The sequence below is a fragment of the Phascolarctos cinereus genome, unplaced genomic scaffold, assembly GCF_003287225.1.
Source record: "Phascolarctos cinereus isolate Bilbo 61053 unplaced genomic scaffold, phaCin_HiC Scaffold_4;HRSCAF=312, whole genome shotgun sequence".
Classification (NCBI taxonomy): domain Eukaryota; kingdom Metazoa; phylum Chordata; class Mammalia; order Diprotodontia; family Phascolarctidae; genus Phascolarctos; species Phascolarctos cinereus.
This window is the reverse complement of record NW_027555847.1, coordinates 362,935,594-362,959,865: the sequence shown is the minus strand read 5'-3', so window position 1 is coordinate 362,959,865 and position 24,272 is coordinate 362,935,594. Positions and strand designations below refer to the sequence as shown.

Genomic DNA, 24,272 nt, shown 5'->3' with positions numbered 1-24,272 from the left:
GATCACCCTCTTCTTCTGCAGATTTTATCCTTTTTAGGTTGGTGTGACTCTGCTCTTACTGGACTGACCATTCTTTCTTAGTCTCCTTTGCTGGATCTTCATGGGCTGTCCCCATACCTGGAATGTTCTCCCTTCCCACCTTCACCTCCTATTTTCCGTGGCTTCCTTCAAGACTCGGCTCATGTCCCACCTTCTGCAACAGGCCTATTCTCATCATCTTTCATTAATGCAAGTTCTTTATACCTCAACCACCCTAGTGAAGACCCTCATCACCTCCTGCCTAAACTATTGTAGTAGCCTTCTCATTGGCCTACTGACAGTCCATCCCCCAGACTGACCATCACCCTCTCTGATCAAGGTAGTTAGGGGCCAAAGTAGATAGATAGAGTGCTGGGCCTAGAGTCAGGAAGACCTGAGTCTTCACTTAACTAGCTGTGTGACCCTAGGCAAGTCACTTCACCTCTGTTTACCCCAGTTTCCTCAACTGTAAAATGGGAATAATAGCATCTACCTCTCTCTCAGAATTGTGAAGATCAAATGAGATATTTGTAAAGCCCTTAGTAGGCACCATATAAATACTCATGCTCTTTCTTCCTCCCATTCAGTAAACTCCTATTAAGAAGTGCTCAGTTTTGCATTTAAACCCTTCACAACCTCACCTTTTCCTACCTTTTCACTATTCTTACACTATTCCTCGCCAGTGACATCAGGCTTCTCGCTTTTCTTCACACACAATGCTCCATCTATTGTCTCTGTCTTTTTAGTGGCTGTCCCCCATACCTGGAATGCTCTCTCTTCTCACCTTCACCTCCTATTTTCCCCAGCTCCCTTCAAGACTTGGCTGATGTCCCACCTTCTGTAGGAGGCCTGTTCTCATTCTTCAAGACTAATGCCGACTTTCTAAATTATCTTCCACTTGCACCACACATTTTGTTTGTGGTTATTTGTGTGTCATTAGAATATGAGTTCCATGAGGGCAGGGCCCATGGTTGTTCTGTTCCTTTTATCCCCAGTGCATAGCACAATGCCTGACTCGTGGTAAGCACTTAACAAAAGCTTGTTTACCAGATGATTATCCTTAATAGCTTCTTTTAAAATTAGACCTTGTATAAAAACACCAGGTATTATTTTTAGACAGTTGGCTTAATTGTGAATTTTATGTTGTGTGTCTGTGTGTTGTTTTTTTAAGCTGTAATGTTGCTTTCTTATCCTAGAAGCAAAAATAAAATTAACCTTTTAATCACCCATTCAACTTTATTTTATAGCATGGGTGGGAAGTTGTTGATTCAAATGACTCGGCTTCTCAACACCAGGAAGAACTTCCTCCACCTCCGCTGCCACCTGGGTGGGAAGAGAAAGTCGACAATTTAGGCAGAACTTACTACGTCAACCACAACAACAGGACCACCCAGTGGCACCGACCCAGTTTAATGTAAGTCCTCTATGTCTATAGGTTAAAGAACATGCCCTTGGTTAGGACAGAAATAGAACAAAACATGGCACCTCTTTAAGAATAAGGCTGAGGCTTATATCCAAAACCAGTTATACTTACAGGTTTTTAATGCTCTGTGATCCTTTCTTGGCTCCCCAAGTTAAGGTGAAGAGCCTCGGAGCAAGTCACACTAAGTGCATTCTAAGAATAACAATTTTGGTGTCATATTCTTCTTAGGAAAACTTGAATTGGATGATAAACCCTTTGATAAATTGGCATTCCCGGATTGCTTGGCATTATTAGATTAATGGAATGGAAAATTGAGCTTATGTTTCCCAGATTTAGTAGACTATGTTGAATGATTACTTTTTCTTCCTTGACCCCACTCTTGGTGACTGACCCTTAATCCAAAGTGGCAAAACAAAATAACTTTGGAATCTTCTCCATTCATTGAGCCTGTGCTTGCCAGCATGGGGGAAGGGGAAGAGAGAGGATTTTTTGAGACCCTATCATTGCTTGATTTTTAGAAACCTTTCCAAAAAGACCCATGTAGTATATGCATATATGTGAAAGTGCATATATGTGTGTGTGTAATTAAAGAAAATTATGTTTTTGGAAATTTTTGAAAATTTTGCATTTTCCCCTTGGAGGGACACTGGATATTTCTATTCTAGGATAGTTTGCATATAGAAAGTACTTAATAAATGTTTGTTGGGTTAAATCACTGCTATAGATTAATTTCATTCTTCATTTGCCTTAGTACAATAAGTTTATCATTGTTTAGCTTACTTTGGTGCTGGTTCTGGCTCTAGATATGATGGATCATCTTAGCTGCTCAAGGTTGAGTTGAATTGACACTAAATAATATTTACTGCAAAATTTTCTTTAAAAAAAATAGATGCAAAAAATGCAAATAGTTCCATTAAAGTCCTATTTACTTTTCTCCTGTGGCTAATGGACATAGCTATTCCCATTGATGAATCATTTTCCCTTCCTTTCTACACAATCACTACTAGACAATTAGCTATTAAAACCATTTTGAGGAAATATTTATTGTTACTCAAGCCTAGCTTTGAAGTATTTTGGGCAGATGCAATAGTTAAAAGAGAAGAGGCTTAAACGGAGGATCTCCATCTTCTAACAATGGCTTTTTGTAATTGAATCAGTCTTTATGAAGCAGAAGTTATGTTAGTCGTAAAATGAGAGAGCAACACACAGAAGAACCTATTCTACTATGAAATGATGAGCTTGATTCAATAATCCATTCACCCCAGACTCCTCATCAAATATTTTAAGAACTTGAGGGCAGAAAGTTGTCATTTGTGGTCTGGAAAGGTTTGAGTTCATATTCTAGAAGATTCCCAAGTCAATACTAGTAGAAGCATGAAATGAAGACTTGTTAACCCTTTGAAGACCTTTTGGTTTAGGGATGAAATTGAGAATGGCAATAAATTTGGGAAAAAGTAACACCTCAGTCACTCAGTGTCCAGGGCAGGGGTGAGGAACTTGGAGCCTCGAGAGCACATGTGGCCCTGTAGGTCCTCAAGTGTGGCCCTTTAATGGAATCCAAGCTTGTTTGTTCTGTGAAGTTTGGATTCAGTCAAAGGGCTGTACTTGAGGACCTAGGGGACCATATGTGGCCTCAAAGCCATAAGTTTCCCACCCCCGGTCCAGGGGATTACACTGAACTGAAAGGCAGAAGGACTAGATTCTTGTCCTGGCGCACAGTAAGCACTAAATGAATGTTTATTATCTCGCCTTGTCTCTGCCTCTTAGTGTTCATATAATTTGAAGCAACTTCCTTAAATTATCAAAGTCTTGGTTTCTTCCTCTTTAAAAAAAAGAAAGAAAAGAAACGAAGATCAACGTATCCCTACATTTCCAACTTCACAGGGTTGTTATGTCAATTGAGATAATGTAGGTAAAAGGTTTTTTTTTCTAACAAAGCATTATACAAAAGTGAGGTAGTACAATTATTTTTCAACTCAGGGCTTTCTTTAGTGATTGCGAAAATTATGTTTCTAAGATCTTAATCAGCCTCAAAAGTTCTGTGTTGTGTGTGTGTGTGTTTTTTTAAAGCTACTGAAGTTTAAATGTATTAGTCAAGACTAAGAAAAATGAATTACATAGATGTAACCCCCTCACAAAACAAAACAAAATTTTACCAATCTTTGGTAGAAGCAAAGAAAAATGTATTTCTTAATTCAAGTTCAAGTTCATCATGTTTATTCATGATGTTGAGGAAAGGGGAAGGGTAGAGGAATAATTATATAGCTTGTACTATGTATCAGGCATTATGCTAAGAGTTTTACAAAAATCAACTCATTTGATCTTCATAACCACACTGTGAAGTAGAGTTTTTATTAACTCCATTTTGCAGATGAGGAAACTGAGGCAAGCAGAGATTAAGTGTCTCACCCAGAATCACACAGTCAGTAAGTGTCTGCAGTTGTGTTTGAACCCGGGTCTTCCTGACCCTGGGCCCAAGGCTCTGTCTCCTGTACCATCTAGCACACAGCTGCAGGCTCCAACAATAAAAATAAAGGGTGGGCCTGAGCGTACTGGATGGGAAATGGATAGTCCTTCCCCTTTTCCACCATTCCTGTGCAAGAGAAAACGTAAAGGATATAGGAGAAAAGAAGAGGTAACACTCAAGCCCGCTCAGCTTGCAGCCTCCCCTTGGCTTTTGTAGGAACCATCCCTAAATAATCAGGGCCCTCCCAGAAGAGAAAATATTTTCTTCCCCTATTGCGAACATGCATTACCCAACAAGCCTCTGGGCTTCCTGGAATTTTGTTGAACATACTGGCAATAATCTCCAAAAGCAGAATTCCAAGCAATAAAATGTCCTTTGGGAGAAGTTGATACAGCTGAGCACTTGGTGTCTATTGAGGGAAGACTGTCTTTGAGAAATTAAAATTAATGGGGAGTCATTAATTTGGTGTCCGTAGTATAGTGGGAAAAAAAACACTGGACTGAGAGTCAGGTGACCTAGCTTTCAATTTTGTCTCTGCCACTAACTAATTTCATGACTTTTAATGAATCACTTAATTTTTTCTGAATTTCAGCTAATCACTCCAAGCCTTTTGAGTGTGTTGCTTTTTTAATGGTCTTTAATGGTCTGAGGTCAAATTTGAACTCAGGAAGATGAGTCTTCCTGACTTGAGAACCAGCACTCTGTGTTCTATGGCGCCACCTAGCAGCCCATTTAGTTATTACATGCCCCTATTTTGAGATTTTGCTCCCTCCTGACCACCTTCTCTTTCTTAGATGGCCAGGTGGTACTGTTGGATAAAGGGCTGGGCCTCTAGCCAGGACAGCCAGAGTTCAGATTTGGCCTCAGATACTTACTAGCTGTGTGACCTTGGGCAAGTCACAACCTCTGCCTCAGTTTCGTCATCTGTAAAATGATAATGGCACCTATTGTTGTGAGGATCAATTGAGATATTTGTAAAAAGTGCTTAGCACAGTGCCTGGCATATAGCAGATGCTCAATAAATGCTTATTCTCTTCCACCTTCTTAAAATCCTTCAAGTCTCTGTTTAGGTCCTGGAGTCTTTCCTAATTATCTCAGTGGTAATTGCTGTGTTCCTCCTAAAATTACTTTGTCTTTACTAGCATCTGTGTTGTATCTCCCTAGAAGAGTGTTAGTTTATCTGAGGGTAAAGACTATTTTGTTTTTGTCTTTGAATTCTCTTGGACTCATCACAGTGCTTAATAATGCTTTTTTGAGTTAAATTGATAGTGAACCTGCCTTAGGACTAAAATTTCTGGGTTTCTGTTACCCATTATAGCCATGGGAATTAGTTATAATTTTTACTCAGCTTTCCTTAGCATACTATATAAACTCTTACATATACAAATAAATATAGTACTGATTATAATATAATTAGTATTTAAGAATATGAAATATTATGAGGTCAAATGGAGATCCCTAACTGGAATACTGATTTTATTTTAACCCTTTTTGATAGCTAGATTTCCAAAATATATCACATATTTTCCTGCCTTAGTATACAAAGTAAATTAAATATAATTAACCTTTTCTTGATAACCTAAGGTCATTATGATCTCTTATAATCTATGGATTTGGGTGATTTTGAATTTAATTTGTATTAAGCCTAGTCAAAGCTGTGGATCTTAGGCTTCTCTTATTTTGCATTATAATTACAGAGTATTACGCATTTCTGTTTGCCATTAACAACTTGCTCAACTTTAAATTCCTCAAGAGCAAGGACCATGTCTTAATTATATTTGACTCCCTTTCATACATAGCAAAGTGATTCCTACACAGCATATCCTTGAAAAATAGTTGATGTGAACTAATTCTTAGCCAGAATTTTTTCCTTTATTATTCTAAACATAAAAGCATCATCAAAAGAGCATTTCTGTATACATGTACACATATTTCCATTTTCATTTCCACATACACAAATTTTTGCAGACTTCCATAATTCACAAAAAGAATATTCTATATCAAACCATCATGAATCTCCATTTTATACTACTTACTTTAAAAAAAAAAAGTATATAACCAATTCTGCCCCTTACTTGCAAATTATATTGTAAGTACTTCTCATATTACCTTCAGTTCTCTTTTGTGCATTTAAAACATTGTTACGATGGCCTTCTTTTTTGAGGGTGAGGGCAGCCCTCTTGCTTAGCAAGAATTTTTACCGTCCTGTCCCTTCACCAAATAGCCAAGTTTTTACTGTAGAGATGGACTATTATATTGGAAGGAATGCCAAATTTGAATTCAGAAAGCCTACGTTGGAATACCAGTGCTGAGACTTATACTCGTTTTCCTCAGTGAACCTGAGCAGAGTCACTGCCTCTGTGGAGTTTTCCTCATCTGCAGAAAAGACGAGTTTCTATCATGTGTAAGGCCCATTCCAGCTCTAAGTCTTATGAATTTGCTTTCTTAATGAAATCCAGATTTCTGGTTCATTTTTTCATTTGTCTTGCTGATGAGACTGAGGAACATGTATATTCCTGACTTCCTGGGCAGTGTATAAAAGAGCTTCTTCCCCCGCCCCCCCGCTTCCCCCCCACAACCAAGTGGTTCAAAAGCTGAATTCTGTTTCTCTAAGGTATTTTATTTCCCTTAATAAAATCATCTTTATCATCTTAATCTTTCCATTTAGCAACACTCAAAATGTATCTTAATTTAATGTCATTAACTATTACAACTCATTGCTCAGGGTTAATCTATTTACTGCCTCATTGACTTGAAGGTCACAGGGAAATACCACATCTTGTAGCCATTTGGGATATTTCCACTGAAGATTGTTAAATCCAGTCTGCACTTTCCCAAGTACACATATGAGTGTAGCATTTCATCTCCAGCTAACTTTCAGTTTTGATGTTGTTTAGTTGCTTTTCAGGACTGTCTGACTCTTCATGACCCTATTGGGGGTTTTCTTGGCAAAGATATTGGAGTGGTTTGCCATTTCCTTCTCCAGCTCATTTTACAGATGAGGAAACTGAGACAAACAATGACTTGCAAAAAGTGACTTGACCAGGTTACACAGCTAGTAAGTGCCTGAGGCTAGATTTGAACTCAGGTCCTCGTGACTCTAAGCCTGGTAGTGTATCTACTGTACCACCTAGCTGCCCCATTTTCATTAAGGGACTGGATATTTGAGCATTCTGGATACCATCATAGTTTAATCATCTTTGTAAATTTTCAAAATGTACATTATTTTCTTACAGGGTTTAGGGCAACATGATTTCAGTATCTATAACTGATAGTAAAACATTGTTCACAAACTACTCAAAAATAGAATAGTTGCATATCTGCATTGGTAAAGGGAGTGTCTTGCATTGATTTCTTTTCTTATTAGAATAAGAGCTTCTTGAGAGAAAGATCTAAATTTTGTTTCTTCCTCAATGCCTAGCCTGAGGCTTTGTACATGGCACACATTTAAAGCCTTTGATCTCTGCAGATGGTATGGGATGAGACTAGTGGATGACTTGAGCATAGGGGCTCTGCTCTGCTGTGGAATAAGCCTATCTGGTGTCTGATTAAGGCTGGGGCTAATATGATGAGACCTTTGGGATCAAAGGCTAGCAGGTCTTCCTTAAGCAAAACCTGCCCAGGTGGGAAAAATAGCATTTCAAAACTTCAGTGCCTGTCAGTATTGGTTTTAGGCCTGCCCACTGCAATTCCAGCCCAGGCAGAGAAGACCTAGTTTCAAAAAAAAAAGTTTATTGAGTGAATGAATGTGAACTGAATCTTTCATCAACCTTTTGTTCAGTTGTTTCAGTAACATCTGACTATGACTCATCTGGATATTTTTTGGCAAAGATATTGGAGTGGTTTGCCACCTCCTTCTCTGGTTCATTTTAGAGATGAGGAAACTGAGGCAAACAGTGTTAAGTGACTTGCACAGGGTCACACTTCTAGTAAATGTCTGAGGCCAGAATTGAACTCTGGGTATAGTAGTCTGTCACCTAGCTGCCCTTTCATCATCCTTAAGGGGGATACAAAAATACGTCAGAGAGTTTAAACTGTGAAATCTAGAGGAACTGTTTTTCCCTTTGTATTTTTTCTGTTCTCTTATTTGGGTAATTTTTGTAATCGCAGACTATACTTAAGTCTGAAATATTATATAAATAGGCTATGACAACATAAAACTGCAAATATAATATTACATAACTAGCATAGCTTTATTTTTATTTATGTTGATTCGGTGATATAGAGGTGTAATTTGTGCATTTGAATGTTTTTGGTTTTAATTATGCATTCATTCACATGACCATAATTACACCAATTTCTGCTTCTCAGATTTCATTCATTTAGCACACTTGATTTTAGATTTGGTTGGTGGTTTAAGTTAATAGAATAATATTTTTAGGCATATTATTGATTTATTTTTGGCACAGTTATGAAAACATATGCTTTCTGTATATGTATATTTGTGTGGACCAATACTATCAGTTTTAATTAAAGTCCAATAATTGGAAAGTTATATTAATTGGAATGTGGATTGCACTTCAGTTCATCCATTTCTCTGTCTCAGAAATTGTTACTAACCAAATTAATATTTTTAAAAATATCACAGAGAAAATATATGATCTAATTAAGAGGACATATTGTTTCAAAGGATTTAAATATGTTTATGTACAAATGGCAAGCCATCGATTGTAACTTACTGATATAGGGCCCTTTCTTTTTTTAGGATTAAAATACTTTTTTTGCAGGGATTAATTAGGGTAAATATATGTGTTGGTTTTTTTTTTTTTTCAAAATTTCATTGTCAGATACTTCACTAATATGGTAGACTTGCTGTGTTCTCCTTATTGAATCATAAAATCATAGAAATTTAAAGCAAGGAGAAGCTTTAGAAGTCATATTACCTAATCTTCTCATTTTAGACATATGTAAACTGAGGCCCAGAGAGGGTAAATGACTATTAAAATCAATTAAACAATAAACATTTATTAAGCATCTACCATGTGCCAGGCAGTGTTAGCACTGGGGATACAAAAAGAAGCAAAAGATAGTCTCTATTCTGAAAGAGCTTACAATCTAATAGGGAGACAACATGCAGACAAATCCATACAATAGGATAATTAGGGAAGACTTTAGAGGTGTTAGGGAAGGCTTCCTGTAGAAGGTGGGATTTTAGTTGGGACTTAAAGGAAGCCAGGGAGTTCAGTAGCTGGAGCAGAGAAGGTAAAGCATTCGAGGCAGAGGAAACAGGCGAGCTTAAAAGCCCAGAGCAGAGAGATAGAAGAAGTGTCTTGTTTGTGGAACAACCAGGAAGCAGCATCACTGGATCAAGACATATGTATTAGGGCGTAAGATGTGAGAGGACTGGAAAGGTGGGAGTAGGGGGGTCCCTAGGTTATGAAAGGTTTTGAATGGCAGAGTGTTTTGTATTTGATCTTGGAGGGCCATAGGGAGCCACTAGAGCATATTGAGTCTGGGGCAGGGGTGGGAAACCTGTGGCCTTGAGGGGATATTAGAATTCTTGAACATGGAGATGGTACATTTGTGGGTGATGGCAAGATCAAGGGTATGCCCATCTTTGTGTGTGGCTGAGGTGGGGTGGAGGAGTAGCTCATGAGAGGTGAGTAGGTCAAGTAACTTTGAATAGTTAGGGCATTTGAAAGAAAATCAATATGTATATGAGGGGAAGAGAAAAAAAGTATAAGTCAGATACCAGGCTCCTTGAGGAAGTACAGGGAATGACTGGGGGGAAAGAGGGGTGTCTATAGGCAACAGCTACCAGGAATTTGATTGGGTGGTAGATATCAATAGCATGAACCTCAAAGGAGGATTGGTTACTGAATAATGGAGGAAGGGCGAGAACCTGGAAGTGGCAGCGGAGAACAAGGAGTATTTCAACTTTACCTGCCTTGACCAGTGAGCTGAGAATGAGTGAAAGTGAAGCCAGTACTAAGAAACTATGTCATGGGGGAAAGTGGGATTACAGTCAGAGCTTATGGACTGAAGGAGTGGGAGAGGAATAGATTTAAGATGAAGTGAAGCTTGATGCCTGTGGAATAGGCATTCCAGAAGGCATACTAGAAGGCTGGGTGGAGTTAGGTTGAAACTTTGTGATAGGGGTGCTGAAGGGGATGAGAATGAGGAATTGTTTGGAATGGGTTTTGGATGATGGTCTACAAGAGTTGAGAGCCCCTGGGATGGGAATGTTCATTACTGAGCGGAGAGCCACTACCCTCAAATTTACGGGCCAGGAAGGAGGTGAGAGGCCTGAAGTCAGAGGGAGGGTTGCTCTTGGCACTGGAAGGGCTGGCAGTAGGAAGTATGCCTGTTGCCTCTTGAATTAGTCTTTGCAATATTTTCGAATATCAAATTGAACCCACACACTACAATGGATTGTACTGGATTGAGAGTCAGAAAATCCTGGATTCAAGGCCTGTGTCTGACGTTGAGTAGTTATGTGATGATGGAAAATTCATTTAATATTTCTGAGCATCAGTATCTCCATTTCTGAAATGGGAATCATAAGATAGCACAGAGTTATTTTGAGGTTCATATGAGACAGTATATGTATTTTCAGACTTTAAATTCCTTTGTAAATATCACTTATTATTATACATCTTTGTGATTGGCCTTATAACTTTCAGATATGGTACTTTTTATTGTAAGGTGTATACAAAGAAATATACTATGATTTATGATTTCTGTTGTAGCTTTACTGATTTTTTTAGTGTCTCTTCGATGACCTGAGGCAAATTGTTTAACCTCACTTCACCTGTTTCCAAATCTGTAAATTTCCTAATCTGTAAAATTAATGTTTTTGACTCAGTGACCTCTAAGGTCCCTTCACCATTCTCTGTAAACCTGTGACCTGATGCCTTATCTTCATACTGCTCTCTAGAACATGTCCACATGTCAGCTGTTTTCCAGTTGAAAGACAATGATTGATTGAGTTTATAGTTTGAACTCGTTCTTATTAGCAAATCTAGGCTTTTGGCTTCCACTCTTTTTTAAGCTCTAAATTTTAAGTGGAATTTTCTGCATATAACTGTGATATGGGGTAATAATTCATCTTATTTGGTGACCAGCCAACTGTTAATGTTTATTTAAGATAAATAACCTGCCTTGGATAGGAGAGGAGGGAGGAATATATTCAGAAATCAAAGTGATTTTAAAACAAAAGATACCAGTAAAATTTTAGAAATAAATGAACTGAAAAGATTACCTTGAGGCAGAAAGAAAAGAGAGCAGAAGCCAACCAATTATCCCAATTGCTGTTTCTTTGTCTAATATTTTGATCTACCACCAGTAATCTGTCCAAAGAAGAAATTCAGGCACAGTGACTATTGTATCCCCAAAAAGTAAAAGGACAATCCTTTAGTCACTGAATCTTAGGATATAGGAATCAAAACCAATGATGTGCCAGAAGTATAAGGAAAAAACAAAATAGTGTATAAGAAGACATGGGTCAAATATACAAAGATATGAAAGAAGCAGAGACATTAACAAAACTCAGAAGTGTTATGGCATTTGTGCTTGCCCTTGGAATAGGATAGCAAGGTTATAGTGTGGCAAAGCCTATGAGGTGACAAGTCACCTGGGAAAAGGATATCAGAACAGCTAAGCCACAGAACAAGTGGCGAATCTCAGGAAAAAGCTGTAGGGGAACCAGTGGTGGCTACATTAAACGGATAAGGAATGGTGCCAGAGAAGGCAAGATGGAAGAAAATCTGACACTTGTAGTCAATATCCTAAGGCACATGAAAACATGGTTCTAGGGGTGGGCAATGAAACTAACTTCTAGAAAATGCAAGAACACACAAACACATCAAATCACTCAGAAGGCCGATACTAACAAAGATCATGTTAATATTGTCAACAGTAGAACAAAGAAATTAATTAATAGTTAAGGATATTGCTGCCCTCATCTAGGAATTTCTTTCATCTGCTACTTCCTCCAGTTCCTCCTAATTCATTTGCTTTTTAGAAAATGAATGAAATATGTTTTTTGCTTATTTTTGAAATTCCTTTCCCCCAACTTTCTAAGCAAAAACATTTGGAGAAAGGGTCCAAAGAATGAAATAGATCCCAGTTATTTGGTTCCCAATTCTTACTCTCTTCCTTCATGAGAAGATGGCTATATGCCAATTGAATCTTCAATGTATAATTCTTTTCATCAGTCATAGGTTGAGGAAGTATTTTTAAGGGTTTCACACCCTTAAGATTTATTTACATCTTTTTTGTCTACATGAGCCAACCCATTTGACTTTTAAGATTTTTAAGTATTGCCAAAGATAGTGATGGAGGAGGGAAAGCTGTATGTTTCTGTGACATAATTGATGCTTAATAAATATTTGTTCACTGGTTAGATTGATTATGATAACAGAAATTCCATAGGCCCAAAATTGAAAAGTTACATAGAGGAAATGGCATTCAGTCCCCTCACCCCCTTTTTAAAAGTATAATTGAGTTCATTGTCAATTGAGTTATGATTTTAAAACTAATTGCGGTCGCTTCCAATTTAAGTTAAGGGTGTTCAGGAATGGGCTGCCTCTGACATGCTGGCTTTGTAACTGTGGGCAAGTCACTTAATATTTTGGGGTCTCCAGGAACCTCCTTAAGACTGTACATTTCAGAACAGTTGTGCATCTACTTTGTTAGAGAGGGTTTATTCACAGAGAACTCTATGGAATCACAAGTCCTGACTTCCCTTCCTTCCCCCAAAACAAAAACAACCTACTCTTCCATCTAGGAACTTAAAAAGAAAGTTTTTATCATATATCAACATCTTACAACTTGTTCTTCAAAATGCTTTTTCCTGTAATATAACTTAATTTTTCTCTAAATGATTTACATGTGATCCAAATTCTTGCTATATTTCCCAGAAATATTTTGTTTCTCCCTTTTCTTTTTTAGGGCAGTTGGGGTTAAGTGACTTGCCCAGGGTCACATAGCTAGTAAGTGTCAAGTGTTTGGTCTGACACCAGATATGAACCCAGGTCCTCTTGACTTCAGGGCCACTGCTCTATCCACTGCACCACCTAGATGCCCCTTCCAGAAATATTTTGCATAAGTTCATAGTTTAAAAGAAAAAAGTATTAGTAACACCTTGTCTCCAAGGTGACAAGCCTAAAACTTCATTACCTTCCATATTTGATGCCATTTATTTGAGAGAGAAATTGCACATAATTCTTAGATTAATCGTCTTTGTTTCTTTAAAGCCAAGTTGGCAAAATAAATATGTATAAAGTAAACTTAAGTTCACCTTTAAAAGGTTATCATGATGCTTTATATACATTAGTCTCTCAATATATGTTTTATTGATGGAGATGCCACTGTTAATCCTTATTCTTTTCACCTCATGTCTTTTCTCCCTGTTTCCATACTTCCCAGTGATATGTCCTCCGAGTCGGATAACAACATCAGACAGATAAATCAAGAGGCTGCACACAGACGTTTCCGCTCCCGGCGACATATTAGTGAAGATTTAGAACCTGAGCCTGCAGAAGGTGGAGATGTCTCTGAAGTATGTAGTGCCCCTCCTGACATCTTTCATCAACTTTGTGTTTTCCACTTTTGGTGTCTTAAGGGTGGTTTTATGTTTTACACGTTTTCAGTAAAATTTGTTCGTAAATCCAAGATAAAATCCTCATAGCCAGTTGATCGCTCATGTGGTTATTAATGTTAGTAATCCAGAATTACACACTTTTATGACCTTTGTCTGACATATATGTGTTGGTGCAGTTGTTATAAAAGGGAATGATTTTCTACAACATTCATACAAAGAAAGCACAAATCTAGAGATATTTTCAGTTTTTGGTGGTATTTTTCTCAAAGTCTAGGACAATTCACCTCTTTTTAGTCAATTTAAATAAAAACATACTTTTCACTTTTGGGAGACTGAAGTTGCCAACATGAAGTAGAATGGAGACATAGATTTCTTATTCAGCTGTTTGTAATATCTTGGGAAATTTTTGTCAACAATAAATACAGTGGTTGGCCATCACTTATTTATATAACTTTATAGTTTATCTTAATGATACCTGCACCTGGAACATGTTAATTAAAAGTTAGTGACGATAAATATATGATACATTTCAGCCAAGAGCCTCTATTCTCTGTTGTCAGTTGTTTACATTATAGACAGCTACATTATTTTTAGGCATTTGCTACTTCAAAAGATGTTTTAATAAAAAGAAGAGCCAACACTTTATTAACTTAATGAGATATGTTCTTGTTTACCCTATTAATGCTTCTGTAAATATTAATATTGCTGAAGGCAGAGCTGCTAAATTTTTCTAAATATTTATGAAAAAAGTTATAGCTTTCTGAGCCATTTACTTGATCTCTTTATTTTTAAATTTGGAAATGAAAGAATTCCTTAAATTGTTCATTTCTTTTGCCAACTGCCTATGGAGTTTTCATTCAAATGATAAAATGATTCCTCTGTTACTTCAGGTTTTAAGTGGATTCTGTACTGAGGATTTTCCCCCTCAGTACTAGTATATTATGGTTAATTCAGTAAATCACCTTATAATCAAGACCTCTTAGGATTTAAAATCAATGGGGAAATAGCACAAACCAAAATCCCATCTCTAGCATTTACGATAATTTCTCATTTCTTATAAGCCTTGGGAAACCATTTCAGAGGAAGTGAATATAACCGGAGACTCTCTTAGTCTGGTCTTACCACCACCTCCTGCTTCTCCAGTATCTCGGACCAGTCCTCAAGAACTGTCAGAGGAATTGAACAGAAGACTTCAGATCACTCCGGATTCCAATGGGGAACAATTCAGTTCTTTGATTGTAAGCAGTAGTATTTATGGAAACAGAGATGGAACACATTTTTTATTTTTGCAGTTGGTTGTTTTGACTAGGTAAAACTGTGTATGTGTGACTATTTTAGACTTTAGCAATTAAATAATAGCCAGATTTCCCTATCACTAGCATTAATCTGCTGTTTGCCCAAGTTAACCTTCCTGTATGAGGGTCAGGAGCAAACTTAAATTCTTTCAGTCTTATTTCTTCACCCTTCCCTCGCCAATTAGATCTTAATAATTAAATTATATTCACTCTTAGGAATTCTTTCCCTCTGGCCTGAAATCCTTAATCTTCAGCAGTAATGAGATAGCACACCAGATTATGACTTGGGAGATAAGTGGCTAGGATCCTGAGTAATTTAGAGACATTCCATGCCCCTGTATCGCTGTCTGTTAGACAGAAATAATCAAACTTGACTAATTCACCTCTAATGATTAATGCAGATTTGCATTGCATTATCATATTTGTGTGCTTGATCTGATGAGCACTGGGTACTTTCTGTAAGCCCAAGACATCCTATCTGGATGTCACTTTTAAGATAGAGAAATTGTTACTCTAGCAGGGAAAAATAGGGAGAGATCCAGGTTGGGGGCAGAGATATAGAAAACATTCCAGTCTCCAGAGGTCAGATGTACATTTATGTATGAAGAGACCAGTGCTGCCCAAGGAGAAGAAGAAACCTCTCTCACCCTAGGAGCATAGGTAACCCTAAGGAGGCTTGCTCAGTGTGCACAGTTCTCTAGATGTGTCCTTAATGAGTAAGAATTTTTTTTAAATGATTTTATTTTTAGAATCTTGGATTTAGAGCTAAAAGTGACTTCTGAGTCCATCTAGTACAGACCTGCACAACTTGGCAGTAGGTAGGGGCCAAAATTAATATAGGCTAAACTTCTTTGGGCCACAGACAGGTTAGACTAGAAATACACTGACAATGATGGTTGGTTGCTGCAGGTCATGTGACAAACAGGAAAGAGTGCGCAGTGGCAACCCTACATTTTTCTCGGGCTCCCTGAAATCCTTTGCAAGCGGCCCACGGACTGTATGTTGTGCAGGCCTGATGTAGTATAATCCTCCAATTTTACACGTGAGGAAACTCTGGCCCATAGAGGTTAGGGGACTTGCCTAAAGTCACTCAGGTGGTAAGTGGCAGAGGTGAGCTTTGTGGCCAGCCCCTCTGTCTCCACAGCCAAATGCTCTTTCCATTGCACCACTCTGCCTCTTTTATGTCCAGTATAATTTCTCATGATTAACATAAATCATTAATTCTTTTTAATCTCAGTTTTATCTGTTATATAATATACTCACAAAATACTCAGGAGCAATTATTATATATAAATGTGGGGCCATTTGTTCTGTAGCCAGGTAGTTATTAAAAATGTTAGAGCCAAGCTTACCGTGAAGCACAGAATCCCCGCCCAAATAGCTTCAAATATTAAGAGATGGCCCATAGGCATTTAACCCTTGGGACTACAACCAACTTTGCTTGTTTTTTTTTAAATTTAGTACACCCCATTTCTGTGAAGAAGACAGACAAAAATATGAGTCTAGAAATACTGTTTCCATTGCTAGTATAGGTCTTTCTTTCAATTCAGTTCAACAGCCTGTGGTTTTTGTAAGATGCTATGCTAGGTATTGATAGAAATAGAAAAATGAATGAAACATTCTGCTTCCTCAAGTCACTTACAGTCTAGTAGGGGAGTCCATAAATGACTTCCAAAGAAATATAATTGGGAGAAGAATAGAAACTGCTGTGAGAGAGACTTCAAAGGAAGGAAGAATTTTTTGTGGCAGGGTGGGATCTGGGAAGGTTTTCCTAAGGTTGTTATGAAAATCAAGTGAGATAATAATTGTAAAGCACAGTGCCTGACACATAGTAAGTACAATGTAAATGTTAGCTATTGTTATTATTTGGAAAAGGTGGTTGGGGTTTTTGGAGGATTGAGCAGCATTTCAGAGGACAAGCATGCTGCAGAAACACAGTTCTAGCCATAAGGACCATGTGAACAAATGGATAGAGGCTAAGAGCATAGGATGTCTTTGGGAAATGGTAGATTCTCTGGTTTGACTGTTCTTTAGGGAAAGTGAAAAAGAGAAACCTGAGATACTGCTGGAAATGTTAGGTTAAAGCCAGATTATGAAGGGCATTAAATTCTTAAGAAATCTAGAATGTATATTGTAGGCACTTGGAATCATTTAACTTCTTGGTTGGTGAAGTATCATCAGCGTCTTGATTGGTGAAGCATCATGATTAGAACTTCAGTAGGAAGATTAACTTAGGAGAAATATTAGATGGGTTGGATAGAGGAGAGACAAGAGCCATAGACAGTTAGAAGACTGTTATAGTCCAGGCCAGAAAGAGATAATGAATAGAGGTTTGAATTGGGGTGGTACCAGTAGGACTTGAGAGGACTGAATAAATCCAAAGGATGTCAAAGAATTAGAATGGATTGGACTTGCAAATTGTCTGAATGTGAGGGGTAAGGAAAAGAGTGAAAGTAGTACCCTGATAGTTGGCATCTGCCATCTGGAACAGATGGTGGTACCATTAATTGAAACAGGGAAGTCAAAAGGAGGAATAGGCTTTGGCAAGTTGAGTGCCATTCTGGACATGATGAATTTGTAATGTCAGTAGGGTATCCATGTTTAGTAAGCAGTTTGAGAATGTGGGTCTAGAGCTAAAAAAAGTTTAGTGTTAGAAATGATGGATTAAGAGACATGCACATAAAGTAATAATGGGATCCAACCAGGGGGAGATATGAGATCACCTAGAGCAAATGTAGAGAGAACAGTGACTTCTCTTTCCCTAAAGTTTAACTTCCTTGGGGCACTGTCTTCTAGGACCCTACTAAGAACATTTTAACAGCAGAAGTTCCAGGGTTCACAAAGTCTATGAATTTTAGGTGGTGCTGGTCCTGGAAAGGAGAAGCAGAAGCAGGAGAGGAAATCACAATATGAGGTCCCTAAAGTGTGTGATCCTACAGTATATTCAGAAAATCCTACAGTAAGCAGCTATTTACCTTTAAAGATGAGAACAAACACAAGCCCCAGTGCAATGTAATAGAGAATGAAGATGTGCTGTTACAGATGGATGGCAGGCTGTCCACTGGAAATGGTGTTTGAGAAATGATTATTCTAGCCAAAGAACCCATTATCAAGAGAGTATCTAATTTACAGTGTAGGAGGGCTGTATAAAAATGTGGGTACAATACTGATACTCATAAATAAAAACTTTAATATGGATGATTTAAAAAAAAACTTGCCCTCCCCAATTAATGAGTTAAAATTACTCTTAATGCAGTTTCATATTGAAATTATGACTGTTTTTTATAAAAAGAGGAATGCCATTCAGATAAAAACATGCAAATTAAAATTTAGCGCCAGAGGGAGAGGGAAAGAGATATTGCATAGCTGAGAAACACAGATGAAATCGAATATTGTTGTTATGGAAACAAAATAAGTGATAAAACCATACATTAGGACCTATAAAAGATAGAAATGCCCAATCTTCTACAAAGAACCTACAGTAATTAAATACTTTTTTTGTACCTAATGCAAACATAATAGTAATTTTATGCAGTTAGTGTTAAAATAGCATTCCTTACTGATTATATTAAAACAATAACTGCATTTACTTATGTAATAACATATTGTTTAGATTTAGAGTTGCCATGTTGCTATTTTAAAGTAATCTCATCAAATATGATAAAATCATTTTCTCAAAAGAAGAGCTTTTCAAAAAAGGACATGGAGACTCACCTTCTAGCTTGCCTACTACTCTGATGCCATTTTATTTCAATCCATGTTCCAGGAATATTTGAATGGCATTTGCTCAGAAATCTACATCCTGATGCATCCCCATGAAAAATTTACCTTCACAACTATGTAGATTTATTCATAATTGTAAAAGTTATGAAGAAATGTAAGTGTTCTAGATCGCAATCAGAGATATGTCCATTTGTACTGAGACAGTTAAGTTATTCCTATATGGAAGGAAAGAACAAAATCAAGATGATGCTAAGTAAGAAGTGGGTAGTGGACATGCATCATTACTTTAAAGAATGTATGGTTTTCATTATCATGAGTACTTCTTCCAATAAAGCAAATCATGAGTTTTTCTTCATTGACTTTCATGAGTATGCTGTGACCAGATTTAACATCTCCTGGTAGTGAATCCACCGTCTGAACCTTGGATGAAAGGGCCTATTATAGCTGTTTTTCAAAGACTTATGGCTTGGTAGAACTTACTAGATTTTACTTTCTGCAGGCTTGCATTTGAGTACATAGGGTTACATCCAAGCCATGATGAAATACATGAGAGTAGGAATTAAATGGAAGGAAATAAAAATTAATGTAATATGACATACACAGAGTCAGCATGGCAGAGTGAATAGACTGCTAGATTTTGAACAAGATCGTTTTGGGGTCAAATTCTACTTTTGACACTAACTAGCTATACAAGTGTAACATCTGAGCTTCAAGCTACTCATTAGGACTTGTCTTCTAATTTATAGACAGACTGAGATCTGCATTGTTGGAAGGTGTTCCTACATCAATGAAATTGTAGCTCCTTGACTACTTAGGTATATGTACATTATACTTATATATCACACACACACATACACACACACACATATACACATCTGTATACATTGCTTGCCACTGTTTAGGTGATCAATTATTGAAATACGTTTATTCTACGAATGTAAGAGGTTCTTGTATTCATTGACCATGTGAATTTGATCAATATTTCTTTTGCCATTTTAAATTATCTTATCTTGTGAACAGAACACTACATGGCAAATTTTCAAGCATAGGCAACATTTTCCATATTATTCTGAGGGTTTTTTCCTGTTTTTTTTCTTTTTTTTCTTTTTTTTTGCTGAGATTTACTGAGTTTTCTTCCAAGACTGGATTAATAATTCTTGATTTGTGAAAGTTAAGATAAAGATATATGTGTCCCTCTTCACAAAGACTAAAATTAACCCTTTGTTTTGTCCAGTGCTTTATGTATTGTAGGCATTCATTGAATGTTATTCATCATCATACATCACTGTTTTCTTTCTCATTTTCTTTATCTTTTCTTTCCCATTATGGTTTATATCTGCCCTGAAAAGTTTGCATACCAGAATAGTGTACTACTTGATTTTCAAGTTAGTTTTAAATGTAGGATTGAAATGCAAATGTGACCTATTTATTGTCCTTTTTATTTCTTGAACTGTTTTTCCTACTTTTTTGTAGATAATTCTAACTAGGGCCCAACCATGAGGCCATCTGGATAAAAATGTTGAGAACTAAAAAAGGAAGGTGATTTTGTTTTAAATATTTTTCTTGGAAAGATGATGGTTTCTTCTTGACCGCCCTTCATGTTATAGTAGTAGCAGAAAAGTAGTGTAAAGAAAAACAAAATTCATTCTGCTTTCAGTGAATGGATTGAATGATTTTTTAATTAATCAAGCTCATTTTTTTTAAACTAATGTACTTGACAGCTTATATTTTTTTTTAATTCTTCCAGCAAAGAGAACCTTCTTCAAGACTGAGGTCCTGCAGCGTGACAGATGGAGTTGCTGAACAATCTCATCTACCACCGGTAAACTTAAAGCTAATTTTTAGTTGTTAGATACATTATAACTTATATAAAATCTTCCCTTATACCTGAAAAGCAGTTTTTCCTGGGCAGATAGATATTCTTAACCAAATGTGGGTATGCACATTTTTAAAAAATAAAAGAAAAAATTCACAAACCTATCTGTCACCAAAATACAGAAGCCTGCTTTTCTTCAATTACAGTCATACGTGAGGGGCACCAGCAACTCCCCTTTCTGCCTTCAAATTACCTTATTGTTAAGGTGAGGCATTTGGAATAAATGATCTCAACACTAAAAGCCCATGATCCTCTTAGCCCAATTTAATACCAATTCTTATTCATCTGCTTATAGTTTTTGACAAAAAGTAATTTACTGGCAATGCACATTAAGAATTTCTTTTAGTTTTAAAGAATTGCTTAGATTTTTTTTTAAAAAAAGTAGATATGGAGGAGGGGATATGCTCATGTGAACATGTGTTCTGAATAGACATTGTTATATATTACTTTCCGTGTTCCCTTTCCAAAAAAAATTATATCCATTATCTGAATTTTTTTAACCAAGAAGAACTCTTTTTTTTTCTTTTTTTTGGGGGGTAGGCAATGGGATTAAGTGACTTGCCCAGGGTCACACAGCTAGTAAGTGGCAAGTATCCTGAGGCTGGATTTCAACTCAGGTCATCCTGACTCCAGGGCTGGTGCTCTGTACCACCTAGCTTCCCCTGACCCATTATTTTTGACATGAATGAATATATTTTTGTCTTTGTAACCCCAACATCTAACATCAGTGTCTTCATATAGTAGGTGCTTAATAAAAGTTGTTTTGAATATGATTGAGGTAGAATTAGCAACATATAGTGTGTGTGTGTGTGTGTGTGTTTGTGTGTGTGTGTGTGTGTGTGTGTATGTGTATGTTTATACTTGAATTGCCTTGGGGAGTTATTTTGAGTAAGCATGAAAATAGTATGGTGCATGCAGATTTCTGCTGAAGTTAAAGTTTAATCTTTTTAATTTGTTATTTGGCCCTAAGAGAGTTTTTTTTTATACCAAACAAAAACATTATAATCTTCTGATTTTATTAAACTTGAATGAGTTCTAATACAGAAATATGAGCAATTCTGAATCTATAAAGGATGTCTTCTATTGACACATGTATTTTATGGAATTCATTAGAAATGTTTTTTAAGTAGTCCATTCACCAAAATAACAAATAATTGGCTTCACTCTTTATAGCTCCTAACTGGTGATCTGTACTCTTTGTCAGAGATTATTAACCTGTGCTCGCTGTTCTTTATTGACCTATAATTGATTCCATACAATTAAATTTGCTTTGTTCACTGTATGTTTGTTTTTGGGTCAGTTTTAATTGATTTTCGAGTCCAGAATAGACACACACACACACACACACACTCACACTCACACTGAAATAGTGACCCAGTGAAATGAAATGGCCATAATAGCAGATTAACTAGTGGCTTAAACCTCATTTGGTGAAGGATGATGAGACTGGTAAGAATACAACAGGGTGGACAAATATCTTTCTGGAATGATTTGGGCATAGGCTTGCTTTGGTGAACTTTGATGAATTCTTGGGGTTCTTTTCAACCAAATAATCCTTTGATTCTCTTTAATGAATTAACGATTCTTCTTTTCCTGTTGTAAGATCAAAGTATATTTTATTTTTGAAAAGCCTCACCTTCCTGGAAGCTGCTGTTGGGGGACTTCAAGTATACCTATACACTTGATACTTTTCTCTGCTTTCTCAAGCTCTGTACTCACTGATCATCAGTGGCCAAATACTAATAATGTTGGGACAAAGAATTCATTAATCCTTTCTGGTGGGAACTAAGAGCATTAAAAAAGAAGAATTCTTTGGAGGTAGTTGTTTGTTTAAAGGAAAAAATGAAACAACTCCATTCTGATGGAGTCATCAGTTGGGAATTTATTCATCAATACAAAAACACTATCTGCTTAGTTCTGTTTTGTTTTTGGTCATTTAAAGAGGGAAAAATTCACATTCCTCTTTCTCCACTAGTTATCAGTGATTGCTAGCTTGAATTTGCTTCTGGACAGGATTGATTTAACAGGATTCTGATATCAGGGGTTAACTGTCTCAGTGGCCCACATATACCTGTGATTCCTGATTCTTGGAATATGAGAATCCCCTATCTGAACATTTTTAACTGACTGAAACTATGATTTAACAGCAGAGTGCCCCAACTAGGAGAGCCCGTTCATCAACTGTCACTGGTGGTGAAGAACCAACGGTAATGCTATTTATCAGACACTAGCTACAAGTCTATTTGGGTTGGTTTTAATGTTTTGTATTGGGGTTGATTTTCTTTTGCCTTTTTAAACAATATTGACTTCAGTGTGCTCTTAAAATGCATATGCTTCTTATTTTTAATCCTTTGATTGACTAAATAAACCTATTCTGTCTTTAGCAAAATATAAGGTACTGTGATGCTAGGAATTTTGATTACCTTTCCATGCAACTACTCTCACTGTTTTAAAAAAATGACCATTTACTGTATCTTTATCTATTACTTTTTTTGTTGTTGTTTTTAGAGGGTTTTTGTTGTTGGATGGTTTTTTCTTTTTCATACAATTCCAATCTAATCTAGTGCCTGGCATTACTGTGTGTACTTAGTCAATATTTATTGATCTGATAATTCATCAGTGGAACTATAAATATGGAATCAGAACTTATATGGCAAACTCTTATCCACATGAGTTTTTCTCTCTCAAATTTCTGGGTTGAAATCCCTTTACTACCTAATATGTCTGTAGAAGAACTTGTTCTGACATAAGTTGTGTATTTGAGGAACACAGATTAGTTTTACCTATGAGATGTTAATGATTGGAACAACAGTGAAGTTGAATTATTAATATTCAAAGCTCACAATTTGGAAGAAAAAATTGTCAGTCAGATCAAAATAATTTATGGTGTCAAGTTCCAAACAATTTAGGAGAGATCTATATCATGAAGGAGAGAGAGAGAGAGAGAGAGAGAGAGAGAGAGAGAGAGAGAGAGAAGTCATCAGTGCATGGGCAGCCTGCTGCTTCTCAGTAGTTCTGTTGTTTTCCTCTTACAGTTGATCCTGGTTTTCCTGATGTGAATCTTGCCCAGTTTACATGCTATATATCTTGAGATGAGTGTAGCTATGTAGTTGAGATTGACTTTAGGTCACATTTTGAAATAATTTTAATGAAAATTAGTATCAGCCAGCAATATCCATTTCTTACTTGACTTTGGAAATCCCTTGTCATTGTTTGAATAGCACTATCATACCGGATTGCACTGAACAATAAATATATGTGAAGAACTGACATGCTAGAGTTTAAGTGGTAACACTTGGCAAACTAATCAAAGCAAAGAAGTATCCTGTGGGTGATTATACAGGAGTTAAACCTCTCATTCTTTCTTGATTTGACCCCTGGTGACCCATTAGACCCTGGTAAGGAAAAGGGTGAGATTTGTGTGGGTACCACTGTTTATATAAAGACTACAGTAGAGTGGTCAAGCAATTTGAAAAAAAAAAAACAAATAATGTTTTACCCACATGCTATTTGAATTCTTGTCCATGAATAGTTTCCATTTACCCAGAACCTAAACATGACAAATATTGCATTTGTTATCAACTTAAATGACGTGTTCATAGGAGACAATCCATTTAACTATTTATGTACACAAATTATCTTTTTTTTTTTAGTTTTTCTTTTAGGCAATTGGGGTTAAGTGACTTGCCCAGGGTCACACAGCTAGTAAGTGTCAAGTGTTTGGTCTGAGGCCAGATTTGAACTCAGGTCCCCCTAATTTCAGGGCCAGTGCTCTATCCACTGTGCCACCTAGCTGCCCCTACAAATTATCTTTTTAATATTCATGTTTTAACCTGTCTACGATTCATATATTCATACTATCTTTCATGTTCCTTTTTTCACTTATTCCACTTACTCCATTTGTCAGCGTAGTCCATGTAGTTGTC

General features: G+C 36.7%; 1 protein-coding gene across 7 annotated transcripts in view; it reads left to right on the top strand.

Moving 5' to 3' along the window:
* Positions 1-24,272, top strand: part of NEDD4L (NEDD4 like E3 ubiquitin protein ligase) — a 453,729-nt gene that overhangs the window by 357,790 nt on the left and 71,667 nt on the right. For 3 of the 7 annotated variants that reach the window (XM_020994788.2, XM_020994798.2, XM_020994735.2), the window contains 5 exons: positions 1,266-1,432; positions 13,278-13,410; positions 14,514-14,690; positions 20,218-20,292; positions 22,494-22,553. In XM_020994788.2, the coding sequence (XP_020850447.1) occupies positions 1,266-1,432; positions 13,278-13,410; positions 14,514-14,690; positions 20,218-20,292; positions 22,494-22,553 (612 nt within the window). The remainder of the gene's footprint in view (positions 1-1,265; positions 1,433-13,277; positions 13,411-14,513; positions 14,691-20,217; positions 20,293-22,493; positions 22,554-24,272) is intronic. The other 4 variants (XM_078153241.1, XM_020994749.2, XM_020994759.2 and 1 more) reach the window with 3 other exon arrangements.